Here is a 14,481-nt window from a genome sequence, read left to right as displayed (position 1 = left end):
AATAAAAGACAAGGAATAAATTGCTGGAAAGGAAATAAAATAGTCACAAAGGGAAATAGAACAGCCAACCGATGATGTGAAGCCCAATGTTACTGTAGAAGAGCATGAATTTCCAGCTAGATCCTAACTCGCTCTGATACCATGTCAAGAAAATAGCATAGAGAACGAAAGAGAGAGACGACGCTGTGTTTGGGTAGAAAAAATATCCCCAGGGTTTTCTCATAAAAAAAATGCCTAAAGAGGTTGCTTATATACAATGTCTAAACAGTTAGAAACAAGAACAAAAGAAGTAATAATTACAATTATTAACTAACAAAACGGAATTTTAAACGTATTTAATTGAAACGCAATGTTTCAATTTATTTGAAAGTCTTCCTCTTGCTTTCTTCAAAACGGTGCGTATTACTAGTGCTCTTTTATGCCCACATTCCCTTCTCCTTTTTCTGCTCGAGTCTTCTTTAAGGCATTACTGTGCTCTTCATCATAGTTTCAAGCTTATTCAATCCTATGCTATCTAATATCTATTTTCACTTTTCACCCACAGGATATGCATATTCCGTTGCTGAAGGTACTTCGATCTAAAATTTAAGTGCTCTGCTCTTGGTTTGTGAGAACATGCTTATTCTTTCTCTCTTAGAAGTGGAAACTTGTGGTATATCCAACATGGAATTCTTTCAATCACATCAAGCAGTTTAAGTAAAAGAACCCAACAATCTCAAGTTGTTTCTTTCGCACAACACCTTGCCTTTATGTAGGGGTTTCAACGATTGTTATTCATAGTGTATAATAAAATTTGTCATTAACTATCATTCATTATATACATTAATTCTCGTTTCGACAATTCATTTTAAGACAAAATAAGATTTTTTGACTTTCAGTATTAGTGCGCTCTCTCTCTGATATCCTCTTTCAAATTCTCTCTGATTTTTTGCCACTTACCTATTCTCTCTCGCTTACCACAATACTTTAAAATTGCTCTAATCTTCCTATCCGTCTTCTCAACCTTTTATGTATTTCCAATACTTTCTCTCTATTACAAGAACCTCTCGACATACATGAAACAGGCTGCAGTTTTCTTTGCATTCAATGCTGTGACCAAAAGCTACCTCCTCACAAGTAGAGTTGTAATAATAAGACTCCAACAAAGTACGTAGCTGTGGCACATCGTTCATAACTTTCCACTCGAGGCTCTGGCTCCTCTCAGAAGCTTCATAGGGTCATAGCAGAAGAGGATGGCTATTGGCTAACAAGTAGTAATGGTATTTGACCAAAGTGGGTGTCATGTCACAGTTGGATTCCAGCCGAAAGTCAAAACCTCCAAAATTCCCAGCCAAAGAAAAAGGCTCCAATTACTTGGAAGAGATGGCCAACAATTTTCTCTTATGCTGGCGCACAAACATGGCCAAGAGGCAGAGGCATTGGGGCATAAAATTTCTGACTTTGGAGTAATGCTTTGCTGCCTATAAAACGTTCATATTATTTGACTTCCCATTGACAGTCGGACTCTGTGATCATTTGGAAGACTAAAATGGCTGGAGTCGTTTTCGCAATGCACTTTTGGTAGATTCTTAGGTCCAGTTTTTCTGGATTTAAATGTGAACCCAACCTCAATATGAGGCCCTGCCCATAAATGATTTTGCCCAGAAATTCAATCCAATCTATTGACTTAACATAACAACAAAGCAGTTGTTAAGTAACCCATAGCATGATCTTCAGAGGCGGTTTAAACGACCTGCACGTGGTGATCTTGATCCAGTCTTTTGTTTTTATAAGAATTTAAAATTGATAAATAGGAAAGAAAATGGTGGGAATGGAAGAAACTTATTAATATTGGTTTATTTTCATTTGTGGTAACAGAGGTTGAAAATAGAGGAAAAATATACAAAAAAAAAAAGATGTAAACGTGAATAAAATGAGAATGAGTATTTCTTTTAATTTTTCTCAATCACGAAATGATTGTATTTTGTCAACCTAAGAAATGTGTAAGTAAATACACTTATCTTACTTTTTCTTTCATAAAAGAAAGAAATCCCTTATCTTTATTGGCTTATAATAATATTAATCAGTTGAATAAATATAATTTAGATTGGCTAATTGACATCATATTTTGGACCCTTTGCCTCCATAGAGGAAAGAGCTTCCTTGAAGCACAGAAAATCAGAGAAAAGGCAAGATTCTCCAGACCATCCATCCATCCCTACCGTCCAAAACCTACAAGTCAAATACTACATGGGCTCCACCTTAAATGGGCTACACTCTACACCCACAACATCACATACTCCAAGAACTCCTTCACTCTCTCTCATTGGACCGTGCATTCCACTTCCCTTCCTGCACGTTAGTACCATTATATTTTACCCCACTCCCTCTCTCTCTCTCTCTACACAAAACGCATTGGGCTCAGATGTTTTAATTTATTTTCTTCAACTACAATTTTTCACACACACAAAAAAGAAAAAAAATAAAAGAAGAAAAACAACTGTAACCCGCTCTTAACTTCTTCGCATGCAATCGGAGCTCCGGCTCCCTTAACGGAGCCCCAGCTCAATTATCTCATTTTCCCTCTCTTTTAGATCTCTGTCCCATTTCCTCTCTTGTTTTTTTCCCCAGATCTCAACTGAACCAAACAACCAAAAAAAGGAAAACAAAAAAGACGAAATAATATAAAATTTTTCAAAAATGTCGAAACCCTGGGGTGGCATCGGCGCGTGGGCCGCCGAGGCCGAGCGAGAAGAAGCTGAGGAGCGTGAAGCTGCGAAAGCCGCAGCCGCTGCGGCAGCTGCTGCCCCCACTGCTGAGTCGCAGAGTTTTCCTAGCCTAAGGGAAGCTGTTAGCACGAAGGCTAAGAAGAAGAAAATGACTCTCTCAGAGTTCACCATGGGGACTTATTCGTCGTCCGGCGGCGGCGCTAGGGTAACGGAATACAACAGGCTGACACCCGAAGAGATGATGCTCCTGCCAACCCGACCCAAGGAACGGTCCGCCGAGGAAATGCAGTATGGGCGTCTCGGGGGTGGGTTTTCGTCTTATGGGAGGTCCGGTCCGCCTGCGGGTCGGGTTATGCGTGACCGTGAGGACAGCGACGGGTCATGGGGCTCGGGAAGGAGGGCGTACGGAGGTTTTGATGAAGAACGACGGGGTCCGCCTTCTAGGGTTTCTGATTACGATCCGCCGTCGCGTGCCGATGAGGTGGACAACTGGGCAATGGCTAAGAAAGCAACTTCTTCGTTTGATTCAGGCAGGCAAAATAGATACGGTGGGCTTGGAACTGGAGGTGGTGGTGGAATGTCTAGGGCGGATGAGGTTGATAATTGGACAGCTGGGAAACGGCCAATTCCAGTTCGATCTTCAACGTTTGGTTCGGGTTTTCGTGACTCTGGACCCGAGCCTGATAGATGGACCCGAGGTGGTGGTGGTGGGGGTGGATTCCGAGAGGAAAGGCCTAGATTAGTTTTGGATCCACCGAGAGGGGAAGTGAATGAGCCAGTAGTTAAGACGAATAAGCCGAATCCTTTTGGGGCAGCGAGGCCCAGGGAAGAGGTGTTGGCAGAGAAAGGATTGGATTGGAAGACGCTGGATTCTGAGATTGAGGCAAAGAAGGTAACTAGTAGGCCTACCAGCGCACACTCTAGCAGGCCATCGAGCGCACAATCCAGCAGGTCCGAGGGTCCCCAGCAGCAAGCGATTGAAAATGTAGTGAAGCCGAGGCCAAAGGTGAATCCATTTGGGGATGCTAAGCCTAGAGAAGTTTTGCTGGAAGAACGAGGTCAGGATTGGCGTAAGATTGATCGTGAATTGGAACGTCGTAGGATCGAAAGGTTTCCATTTCATTTCTGTATTCGTTATGTTTATAATTTATTGCCAAATGGTTTTGGTGGAATCTTTTAGAATTGCTTTTGTTCTGTTTCCTTCAGTGTTATTATTAATGATGGTTTTGAAGATGCTTAAGTGATCAGCATATTTGCTGCAGTAAATTACCTTATCTGTTACTACATTGCTGTTATTGCAGATTCTTTTATTCTCCATAATTAGTGCGTATATTATGTTGTCTATTAAGCAATCCGATGATCTATGACTTTGAAATTAATGTGGAACAGTTCAAATATCATATGAAGAATATTATTTAAGGATGAGCCTAGATTTATTGAATCATGTTGCTTTAAACCTAGAAAATGTAATTGCTGCCTATTGTTTTTTTTTTCTTAAAATAGTTTTGTTCTTTTTGATATTTCTTTGGAACCACTAAATCATTGTTCATTGTCTGATTGCTGCCGTGAATTTTGTGTAGCATGTGAATTTTTCCAGTATCATATAAAATATTAAACAATTCCTTTATATCTGTTCTCTGTAGAGTGTTGAGTTGTTCTTAAGGGGGTGTTTTTGTATTGTGTAAGATCAATAGTTCGTGCATTGCGTGCCTCTCTACCCTGCTGGGAATTGAGTTGTTTTAGAGTCGTTCTTTTTTTTTTTTCCTGTGGGGTGGGGGGAGTTCGAGGAGACTTTTGGAGTTGTTTGTGCTTACATCTTTGTTAGACAACACAGAACTGATAAGTTTAGTATGATGAAGCTGGTCTAGCTGCAAACAACTGAATTTACTTAACAGATGATTTACTGATTGAGCAGATTTTTTTTTAAAGTGAGTATAGTTGCTGAAGCGCTTGATGATGGAGTCTAGGGTTCCATCTTAGAAACTATTATTGGATTATGTATGAGTTCCCGACAGCTGTTAGGGTTCTGAATCAAGCTTGAGCAGCTTTTTCATGCATTAAAACCGAATTTGCTGTTGAATTTTAAAAAGAGTTTTTCAGTTATGAATTTGAAATATTTTCTTGGTTATGGTACCACAAATATTGGGGCTTGTTGAATAAAAAACTACAGCCAATTAAGTTTTTTTTTTCCTTTTTGGTGGGTTAGGGGAGTATAGTTACTTTTTTCTTTCCTTTCTGGTTGGCCAGGGGATTCCTCTTTTATTTTCTTCTTCTTGACAGCTATGTTTAGCCATGTTCCCAAATTTACATACATTTACCAAATCGGAAATGTTATTATTTTGATGTGGATGGGCATGCTTTTGGTCTAATATCTTTTCCATTTGCTTGCCCTCTGCTGCAGGAAGTGAACACATGTACACAATCCTTAACACTCTTCACAAGTCGTTTGTAAATGAGATTACCCTGAGATTAATGTGGTGCACATGTAGGTAGCATAGGAAACTTTACCTATAAACATTACATTTTGTTGTTTTTTAGTCCAAGACTAAGGCAGGATGAGTACTACCCTTTCCTCCCATTGTAACACTTTGTTCAATCACTCTTCCACACGTCTTTGCTTCTTTAAAGTTCTTGAAGTGCTTATTTAGTTTAGGTTTTAGACCTTTTTTTCTGTCACTCCAGCTGAAACCATGTTTTTATGTGTATATGTGCTTGTTTCAAATTTTTGTGTGATATGTAAACTTGTGTGCTTCCTTTATTTAGCCTTATTTATCTTGGAGTTACTTTTAATCGAACATCATCTTTAATTCTTCTGCCAGATTATTAATGCATCATAGTTATAAGGTGTTACTTCATCAATTTTCTTTGTGATTTTCTATTGTTCTGTAGTAAGAGAATGCTTTGTTTAATTGGGGTGACTGCACATTCTTTCTGGTTTCCTTTGTAAGGTTGTCATCTAGATGATTTCAGATGCCCCAATCATTTTTTGTACTTGCACACAGTTGTTTCTCAATTCCCTTTTGTTCATCTCTTGCTCGCAAGCAACTTTTGAATATATTGCCCACCATTGTGTTCTCAATTTCTGATGAGAAAAATGTTTCAGGCCAGAAACAGAGGAAAAGATATTGAAAGAAGAAATAGATAATCTAAAGAAGGAGATTGAGAAAGAATCAATATCAAAAGTGGAATCTGCTGGAGACCAACCTACTTTACGTGACACACTGCTTCGCAAAGAAAGGGAATTAGAAATACTTATCCGAGATTTGGATAACAAAGTTAGATTTGGGCAGAAAGCTGTTGAAAGGCCTGGTTCTGGAGCTGGCAGGATTGGCAGCTTACCTGATAGACCATCTTCTCAGTCTGGGTCAATTGATGGGTCTAGAGGTGTGGACTTCATGAATAATAGGCCTAGATCTCGTGGTACTGCTGATGCATGGACAAGGCCTGGTGATGAGCGAAGAGGATTTCAGGGTGGCAAGGATAGAGGTTTCCTGGGAAACAGAGATTTGGACAGGTAAGGATATAGCATGTTACCAGTTTATTCTCTCATGCCTTTCTGCTTCTCCTTTCTCCAGTCTTCATGGAAAACTTTGCGTCCTTAGCTGAGTAATTTGTTTTTCTGGCGCCCTACTTTTTTCTCACTTTGTAGATATAATGAATAGGAGAATTTGTGAGTTTTACGAGAGTGCATGGTATACTAAGGTGGCCTTTTCTGGCAGATTGATTCTTTTTTTTTTTTTTTTTTGAGGAAAAAAAGAAATGGAGTATTTACCATTGTTTTCATTCTATCCAATTCCATTATCTGTATGTCATATTTTGAAATGTTTAACTAAATATTGGCTTGTGTTGCTCTTTCATTTCATTTGTGATGCTGTTTTGCCCACTATGACGTGTTAAGAGTGTGCATATGTGCTCATAAAAATTAGACTAGTCAAATGGCTAATAACATTATGTTGTTTTAAATGGCAGGTCAAGGTCAAGGGAGAGATGGTGAAGTGTAATTGGCAATTGATTTGTTAAATTCTATCGTCTACTTTTGACCACCTGGACCAATAATATTTTGTCTTCTCACTTCTTTTTAATTGTTCTCGTCGTTTTGCTCTGGTAAAGTGGGGCAAGGATTCTTGGGTATTGGAACACGGACCTCAGCGTTAATCTATTGTTACATCTTGAAGCTATGTAAAATGGCCTTTCCACCACTCTTCCTCTTTTTGGCTTTTTTGTTTTGTTTTTTTTTCTCCCCCTAGGACTCAAATTTGATTTAACAAACATTGTGGGATTCACCAGTTTATTTTTGAGGTTCCTTTGGAATGTTAGATAGATAATCTGGTGTATTGTTCATGAGGTTGAGGTTGTTAGTGAATTGTTATTCCGACTGTTTTGTTTTTGGTGTGAGTGACATGATGGAGGTGGAAACTGCGGACCATGGTTTCCCTTAAAAGAAAAGAGAGAAGAAATTAGTTTTAAAACAAAATTCCCAACTTGCTCACACTACAGTTCGATTAGAGGTTGGCGTTGGGACTCTGTTTATGAAGCTGCGGGGGTGGACAAAGTATATGCTCTTGAAATGATGAAAAGGAGCCCCTTAGAAATGAATTTGTTTTCATTTGTACTACAGTTTGTTTTATGTTTTACTATTTATTATTTATTTAATTATTTGCATTGTTAATTCATGCTGGAGATACACCTATAAATAACGAAATGCATAATTCATTGGGTTTACAATCAAAGCAAAGCATGGACACAAAGGCTTTAGGAATTCAATTCGCGTAGAGCTACAACGTTTGATACTGGCCAACGATGGATTGAGAACGGAATCTGAATGAGTGTGCTCCTTTTGAGACCCCGTGTCGTTTTTGCGTTCAAAAGAAGCAACAACTCAACGCCCAATTGGCGACCTTATCAGGCCTCCTTCATTTGCTTTAACGCCAACTTGTATTCTTTACCTGACAAACTACTTTATCTTGTCTATTGTCTTTGGTATTGTATGGTACAATATGTAATCGTAACACAGAATTTGTCTGATGCATTTGCCGTCCCCGGTTCCAAAAATGAAGATGGTCAACTTCTTTTAAGTATGGAGCGGCCCCCTGCATCTCAATGAGCAACTACCAGAGTTGTTTCCCCTCAAAGGATCTTGCCCTTACCAAAGGTACAGTTTCTAATTTCCCTTGTAATCTTCTAATCCTTTGATTCCTCTCTGAGCCAGTGAATGCGGTGTGTATTCTTTCTCATCTTCTGTTCCGAGGAACCTCGAGTCATTTTGTGCCTCTGACTACCATCTTCATCCTAAGAACTAAAGCTGTCAATGTGGCGGCATCAATATAGGCTTTTCCTCTTTTCACTGTTTCTAATCATATTCTTCTCTGTAACTGAATATAAAAATCCACAAATCAATGATCTTTTCCAACTGGTATTACTTCTGATTATTAAGTTATAGGTTGAGCCTCCTTCTCACTGTGCCACAGTTTTCCGTATTAGCTGTTAAAAGTTTACTATACCTGGTTTATCTGATATTGCTCCTTTTTTTGTTAAAGATCTGATAGATTTTGGGAAAGCCTTACATGGACTGTGGAAGCCTTACCAGTATTAGCAAAAGGGAGACTGTAATGGCTATGGCAATCGGCTTGTCACTTGTGGCTTCGTTAGTCGGTTCAACTTGTGGTTGTCATTTTTCAGCAATTTACGCCTTGGGCGATTCAAACTCTGACACAGGAAGTGTCTCAGCAACATTTGGTCGGGTTCCTCCTCCTTATGGCGAGACCTTTTTTGGTAGGCCTTCTGGTCGGTATTCTGATGGGCGTCTGATCATCGATTTTATAGGTAACCGTGGCTTTATTCAGTTGACATTTCTCTGATTCAAGTTTGAAGTTTTGTGACAGTTTGATTGCAGCTATAATAGGAGGAAAACTGCCCACACGTTGATAGATGGTAGGGAACTAAGCTCATATTATGACCATTCCTACTGTATGTTCATTCAGGAAGGAACCTGCTTTGATATTTACAATGTCAACTTTTGGTTAAAGCCATCTCACCATGTCATGGAACTCTTTTGGTTCTTTTTGTACCTCCATAGATGAGATGATCTCTTCGACTGACCTTTTCTAAACAAGACAACCTGTGAGATTTATTAAGTTTGTTAACAATCTGTGCAGCTGATGAGTTGAAATTGCCTTTCTTGAATGCATATCTTGATGCAATAGAGTCAATTTACAGCCATGGAGCAAATTTTGCAGCAAGCGGATCAACAATTCAACCAGCTGATAGCAAGTTAGTTGGGGCAGGTTTTAATCCCTTATCCCTGGATATACAGCTCTTGCAGTTTGAGCAACTTAAAGAACGCACCAACGAGCTTTATGGCCAAGGTTAGATATGCATACTTTGTGGCTTCAGAAATATTCTGCAAGTAGTGCTATGCAATTTTTGATAAAATGTTTATATTTTTTTCATTTATCATGATGATTAATGTTGTGCTTGCTTGTTTTTCGGACAAGAATTCAGATATTAGTATTACGGACAGGCTCTCCAGGCCAGAGGAGTTCTCAAAGGCCCTTTACATGTTAGATTGTGGACAGAATGATCTCCATTATGGCCTTGTAACAACTACAGAGGAACAGGTGAAGGCATCCGTTCCCAACATAATCAGTCAGCTTACTGTGGCAATAAAGGTAATATTGATGTTACTTTAACAGTTTTCCAGCATAGTTGCACTTGGATTTTTCACCCTTAGATGCTGTAGATTATTGTAACTAGTGTCATGAATATATAATTGAATGCCTTGCCTTTATTTAGATGACAAGCTTTTAAGACATCTCATGTTCAAAAATCACAATTGAATGACTTCTGTTTTGCTATTTCTTTTTCTGTCTTTTCAGAAGCTCTATCAAAATGGTGCAAGAATATTCTGGATGCATAATACCGGTCCCATTGGCTGCTTGCCTATTTTTGTTATAAATTCCCCTCCAAAGCCTGGAAATGCTGACCAAGCGGGCTGCATTAAGTCTTACAATGAAGTGGCTCAAGAATTCAACAAGCAGCTTAAAGACAGGGTTTCTCAACTTAGGGCCAAGCTCCTCGATGCAAGGCTTATATATGTTGATATCTACTCAGCTAAATACTCTCTAATTAGTGAAGCGAATAAACATGGTAGGTTTTACCCTATAATTGACCTTTTCAGTTATGTGACATCTTTCTTTTTGCTGTCAGAAGTTCCGTAGTGGGTTAGCCTTGGTGCTGTTGTAAGTTGTTCCACTGTGACCTGGTGGTCCCAGGTTGAATCTGCAAAGGAGGGGAAAGACTCTGTAATTTGACCTCTCCTAGAACCCAGAATGTTGGAGCTTCTTCTAGTGAGCTGCCCTTTGTCATAAGTTCCACAGTATCGCAACAATTATGTCTGTAGCTTTTCAAAAAAAAAAAAAAATTATATCTGTATCTTTAGCAATAATTAAGATTTTATCTTGCTATGATGCTTATTGTGATGCCATATTGTTGATTATGTTTTTATTTGTCCACGCAAAATGCAATAGAAGATTAGAAATTTCATTGGAACATTCTAACGCCCATCTTTGATTTGGTAATTGCAGGCTTTGTTGGTCCTTTTATGAACTGTTGCGGGCAGTACGGTTATTATCACGTCGAATGTGGGAAGGCATCTGTGGTGAACGGTACTGAAATTTTTGGGGCTTCTTGCAGTGATCCTTCCAAACACATCAGCTGGGATGGCATTCATTATACTGAAGCTGCAAACCATTGGGTGGCCAACAAGATTTTGGATGGCTCCCTCTCAGATCCCCCAGTTCCCATAACCAGAGCATGTCTCTAGCCTCTTTCTTATTCACTTATAAGCCCAAATATACTGTTATGTACTATTTCTTTATCCCTGGTAAATGAAAAGATTTCGATTCAGAGAGATGAACATTGCAGCCTAAAGAATCTCAACCAGATCCAAGTTGCCAGCTTCCAAAGAATAAACTCATTCTGGTAGGAATCAGTCACTTCCATGTTACATCCATCCTTAACTGCACATCCGATATTATTGTTCTGAACGCCACCACTCTCTCAGCATTAACTTTGTTAAACGCCCACTTGACATTTCGCCCATTTGTTCCAATTCCTGTAAATAAATGTGGTAAAAATCAGAGAAAAAGGAGAAACAAGGAACTGCTTTTACCAAATTATCGCCTTCTCCTGTAGTTTGGTGATCAGAAAGTAAAAAGGATAGGAAGGCAAAATGGGTGGTGGCTGGTGGGGTAGAGCTAAATAGCAGTGGCATTGCGTAGTACTAGTGGTGGACCATAGGAGTAATCTTCAAGTAATTGACAATACAATAGTACATAAGTTTAAGGAAAAGCAGCATTTCGAGGTAGGTTGGGGAAGACTGCGACAAGACACCTGACAATAAATAAGTTTATCTTATGAACATTAAAGCTATATTAGCAATAAAAAAATTAAGGCCAAATGCATAGTTTATGATTTGGTAATCCATTATTATAATATTATTCATCTAGATCTGACCTTAAACTTATGGTTTATGAATCCGAATTTATTTACCCAAGTCGAAGATTTTTTTAGTTATGCTGCCTCACAGAGCACACTTCTACTTCAAACTTGCTGGCATTCTTTGCAAGAAAGAGGCTCCTTCAGCTCCCTGGAAGGACACTGATTTTAGTCCAGACGGTGTTTTTTCCCTCCAAATATTGAATCACGTGTCAACTAGTAGTACGAGACTTTAGCACTGTCAGCTGTTTGCTAAACGGTCTGAGAGCATCAGCATGGACGGGGCAAGACCCGGTATTCGTATCAGTAGGAGATGGAAGACTGCTTCTGCTTGGGCTTCAAGAAAGAATGTAAAAACGTTTGCAATAGCAGCCTTCTTTGCTGTTGCCTTCTCTCTTTTCTTGCTCAGTGCAAAGCAAAGGAGTGTTGGTCAATTCAATGGTTGTGATTTTCCGGCCATATTCAACTTTGGAGATTCGAATTCAGACACCGGCGGAAAGTCTGCTGCATTCGGCCGGATTCCTTTGCCTAATGGCAATACCTTCTTCCATAAGCCAGCTGGGAGATATTGCGATGGGAAACTGATCATTGATTTTATAGGTCAGCGAGTGCGCATTTCTTTTTCATTTCTTCAGTATTAATGAAAAAGGCTGTTCATTTAGATGCACCCATAAGAAAGACTTATCCATTTGCGCATATTATAGTTTTTCAATCCTTCTAGTTCAAAGCTCAACCTTGGGACTTTTCACATCCTTGGGTTTTTGATTGTGGTAATTTCTTTTGTATATGATCTGTCAAGTAGTTTAAAATCTGTGCAAAGCCTGTATCTGCTAGGTGGTCACTTGACAAAATTCCAAGCTTTGAATCCAAGTATTAAATCTGTGGTCACTCTTTGCAGCTGAGAAACTGGGACTGCCATATTTGGGTGCGTATCTGGACTCAATAATTGCAAACTTTCAGCATGGAGCTAATTTTGCTACAGCAGGGTCTACAATTCAGTCACTGGATGCCAGAATGTTTAAGCAAGGGTTTAGCCCTATTTCTCTTGATGTACAACTTTTGCAATTTGAACAGTTCAAAGAAAGAATAAATGAGCTATACAAAGAAGGTTAGAAACAATTGCAGAAAGTAAGGGAAAAAGTGACATAATTGGACTTTTCATTTTTCATGGAATGAAATTTGCTGATAATTTTCTTTTCAGGTTTGAACTCAAACATCAAAAGCAAGCTTGCAAGACCAGAGGACTTCTCACGCGCATTATACACATTTGATATTGGACAGAATGATCTTAGTGCTGCATTTAAGTCAATGACAGAGAAACAGGCTGTGCAATCTGTTCCGGGAATAATTAACCAGTTGGCGCAGGCTGTAAAGGTAAATAGAAGTTATGCTTACACAATTTTATCAGAGTCTTGATTTCCTTATAATAAATGAGGAGATTGATGTGGTTCCGGAAAACTCTGTATCTACAATACTTCTGCATGCTTACACCATGCACGAAGCTTACTCTAAAGCACAGTAAATAGTCTAATTATAACTTTCTATATGCATTTTCTTTTGTTAGGTTTCGGTAAATAGCTCAAATGAATAACTGGTACAAGTGTGGCTAACACTTTGATGCTCTGAGATATAAACTTCTAAGTGGCAAGCAAATATAATGGCACCAGATGTTCTTTTTCATTTATTATTGCTCTAGGCAGATCTGGAAAGGGCCTTGTTCATTTGCTGATGTTGTATTGCCCTAGGTAGAGAATAACATGGAAAATAGTGCTTGGGAATTGATATTACTGCAACTTGAAGATCTTATTAGCCAAAACCAAGGACAAGCGTAGTCCTTCCCTTGTAAGAACAATCATAATTTCTTAGAAAGCTCATACAAATTATAGAAACTTGAAAGATAAGTAAGAAAACATCTCCATCATGCTGGCCCAAAGAGTCATGCAGTTCATAAATTCTGTTAATTTGAAACTTCATAAAGAGAAAGACAGAACCAACTTTGATGATTGTCCTTATATATCTGTTGGACGATGCTCTTAATATTAGTCTGCTAGATTTACAGCTTCTAGTTACTCATGCACATAAGATTGGCCTCGATGTATTGCAGAAGATTCAGCATACACTCATAATAACTATAATACAAAAAAAAAAAGAAAAAGATTTAACCTCATTTCTTCTGTTTCAGCGACTACACCATCAAGGAGCAAGAACATTCTGGATACATAACACCAGTCCAATAGGCTGTTTGCCCTACCAGGTTCTAGATTATCCTCCACAAACTGAAAATATGGATCAAAATGGTTGCATAAGGTCTCATAATGAGGTCGCTCAAGAATTTAACAGGCAGCTTAAAGAGAGAGTTTCCCAACTCAGGATGCAACTCCCAGATGCAGTACTGACTTATGTTGACATTTACTCAGCTAAATATTCTTTAATCTCTGAAGCAAAGAAGCATGGTAAGCTCAGTTGTCTACTTATCTTTGTTTCCACAGCCAAAATTAATAAAAGATGAACTTCTATAAGAAACTGCAATGTGGAAACTCTCAATTATGAGCTTCACATTTCATTATGTTCTATATTTAATACCGACCCTTCTAGCAGGATTTGCAAATCCACTTACATATTGCTGTGGGCATTATCGGGATATACTGTGCTGGAGGAAGAAAATAGTGAATGGGACGGAAATTTTGGGGACTTCATGCGGCAACCCTTCAGCTTATATAAGTTGGGATGGCATTCATTATTCCCATGCTGCAAATTTGTGGGTAGCTAATAAGGCTCTTGATGGATTGTTTTCAGACCCTTCAACCCCCATTACTGAAGCATGCCACATGCCTCTTCGTTTGTAATTCTAGGCCCAAATCACCGCTTTAGGTCACAGACACTATTCTGCAACAAAAATGTAACTAGGTCCTACTTTATAAGTGTTCATAGATGTGCCGTTATCTTTTCTTTTTTCCCACTTTCTGTGAGACCCCGACCTTTTATAGAGGATAGAATGTAAAAAATCCTTTGTTGAGCTTGTAAGAATTTTTGTTTTGATCTCATTCTTAGTGTTTATATCTTGGACAAATTGAAAACCAAGATGATTTGATGAGTATATGGATTTTTGGAGTCCATGTGGACAAGTTTTAAGGTTATTTTTAACATTCTGGAACTGAAGCATCGATACATGAAAAGATAAGTCTTAATACTTCCTATCCAGAAGACTTTCTTGCAAGGCTAAAGGAATGAACTATTGAGATACGGAGTCATAGTCTCAAAACCTTCAAACCCAATG

At 38.7% G+C, this 14,481-nt stretch overlaps 3 protein-coding genes across 5 annotated transcripts; all 3 read left to right on the top strand.

Annotated features, from left to right (window-relative positions):
* The first annotated feature begins 2,404 nt into the window (after positions 1–2,404).
* LOC18609589 (eukaryotic translation initiation factor 4B2-like) lies at positions 2,405–7,323 on the top strand. Its single transcript, XM_007044772.3, has 3 exons — positions 2,405–3,818; positions 5,812–6,222; positions 6,678–7,323. Exons 1-3 carry the CDS (start codon positions 2,680–2,682, stop codon positions 6,700–6,702), a joined length of 1,575 nt encoding a protein of 524 aa, XP_007044834.2. The 5' UTR covers positions 2,405–2,679; the 3' UTR covers positions 6,703–7,323.
* Positions 7,324–7,397: 74 nt separating this feature from the next.
* On the top strand, positions 7,398–10,617 carry LOC108660933 (GDSL esterase/lipase At5g14450-like). Of its 2 annotated transcripts, none has more exons than XR_001926665.2 (6): positions 7,398–7,860; positions 8,246–8,531; positions 8,864–9,073; positions 9,210–9,376; positions 9,584–10,054; positions 10,292–10,433. XR_001926665.2 is itself a non-coding variant. In XM_018115459.2 (6 exons), exons 2-6 carry the CDS (start codon positions 8,273–8,275, stop codon positions 10,528–10,530), a joined length of 1,146 nt encoding a protein of 381 aa, XP_017970948.2. In that variant the 5' UTR covers positions 7,398–7,860; positions 8,246–8,272; the 3' UTR covers positions 10,531–10,617. The 2 variants fall into 2 exon arrangements, 1 of the variants encoding a protein (XP_017970948.2); XM_018115459.2 differs by having other exon boundaries at positions 9,584–9,854; positions 10,292–10,617.
* On the top strand, positions 10,564–14,341 carry LOC18609588 (GDSL esterase/lipase At5g14450-like). Of its 2 annotated transcripts, none has more exons than XM_018115457.2 (6): positions 10,564–10,688; positions 11,280–11,804; positions 12,103–12,312; positions 12,406–12,578; positions 13,387–13,657; positions 13,803–14,341. In XM_018115457.2, exons 2-6 carry the CDS (start codon positions 11,480–11,482, stop codon positions 14,048–14,050), a joined length of 1,227 nt encoding a protein of 408 aa, XP_017970946.1. In that variant the 5' UTR covers positions 10,564–10,688; positions 11,280–11,479; the 3' UTR covers positions 14,051–14,341. The 2 variants fall into 2 exon arrangements, with proteins under 2 accessions (XP_017970946.1, XP_017970947.1); XM_018115458.2 differs by having other exon boundaries at positions 10,575–10,688; positions 11,296–11,804.
* The last annotated feature ends 140 nt before the right edge of the window (positions 14,342–14,481 follow it).

This window comes from Theobroma cacao, chromosome 2 (genome assembly GCF_053813885.1).
Source record: "Theobroma cacao isolate CCN51 chromosome 2, ASM5381388v1, whole genome shotgun sequence".
In the NCBI taxonomy this organism is placed as follows: domain Eukaryota; kingdom Viridiplantae; phylum Streptophyta; class Magnoliopsida; order Malvales; family Malvaceae; genus Theobroma; species Theobroma cacao.
This window is presented reverse-complemented; position numbering and strand designations above follow the sequence as displayed.

Bases quoted from the DNA above. Each gene is read 5' to 3' on its own strand.
- LOC18609588 (XM_018115457.2), top strand. From the start codon at position 11,480: ATGGACGGGGCAAGACCCGGTATTCGTATCAGTAGGAGATGGAAGACT. The intron at 11,805-12,102 runs GTCAGCGAGTGC...CACTCTTTGCAG, and splicing joins ACTGATCATTGATTTTATAG to CTGAGAAACTGGGACTGCCA. The intron at 13,658-13,802 runs GTAAGCTCAGTT...CCCTTCTAGCAG, and splicing joins CTCTGAAGCAAAGAAGCATG to GATTTGCAAATCCACTTACA.
- LOC18609589 (XM_007044772.3), top strand. From the start codon at position 2,680: ATGTCGAAACCCTGGGGTGGCATCGGCGCGTGGGCCGCCGAGGCCGAG. The intron at 3,819-5,811 runs GTTTCCATTTCA...AAAATGTTTCAG, and splicing joins GAACGTCGTAGGATCGAAAG to GCCAGAAACAGAGGAAAAGA. The intron at 6,223-6,677 runs GTAAGGATATAG...TTTAAATGGCAG, and splicing joins GGAAACAGAGATTTGGACAG to GTCAAGGTCAAGGGAGAGAT.
- LOC108660933 (XM_018115459.2), top strand. From the start codon at position 8,273: ATGGACTGTGGAAGCCTTACCAGTATTAGCAAAAGGGAGACTGTAATG. The intron at 8,532-8,863 runs GTAACCGTGGCT...CAATCTGTGCAG, and splicing joins TCTGATCATCGATTTTATAG to CTGATGAGTTGAAATTGCCT. The intron at 9,074-9,209 runs GTTAGATATGCA...ACAAGAATTCAG, and splicing joins CAACGAGCTTTATGGCCAAG to ATATTAGTATTACGGACAGG.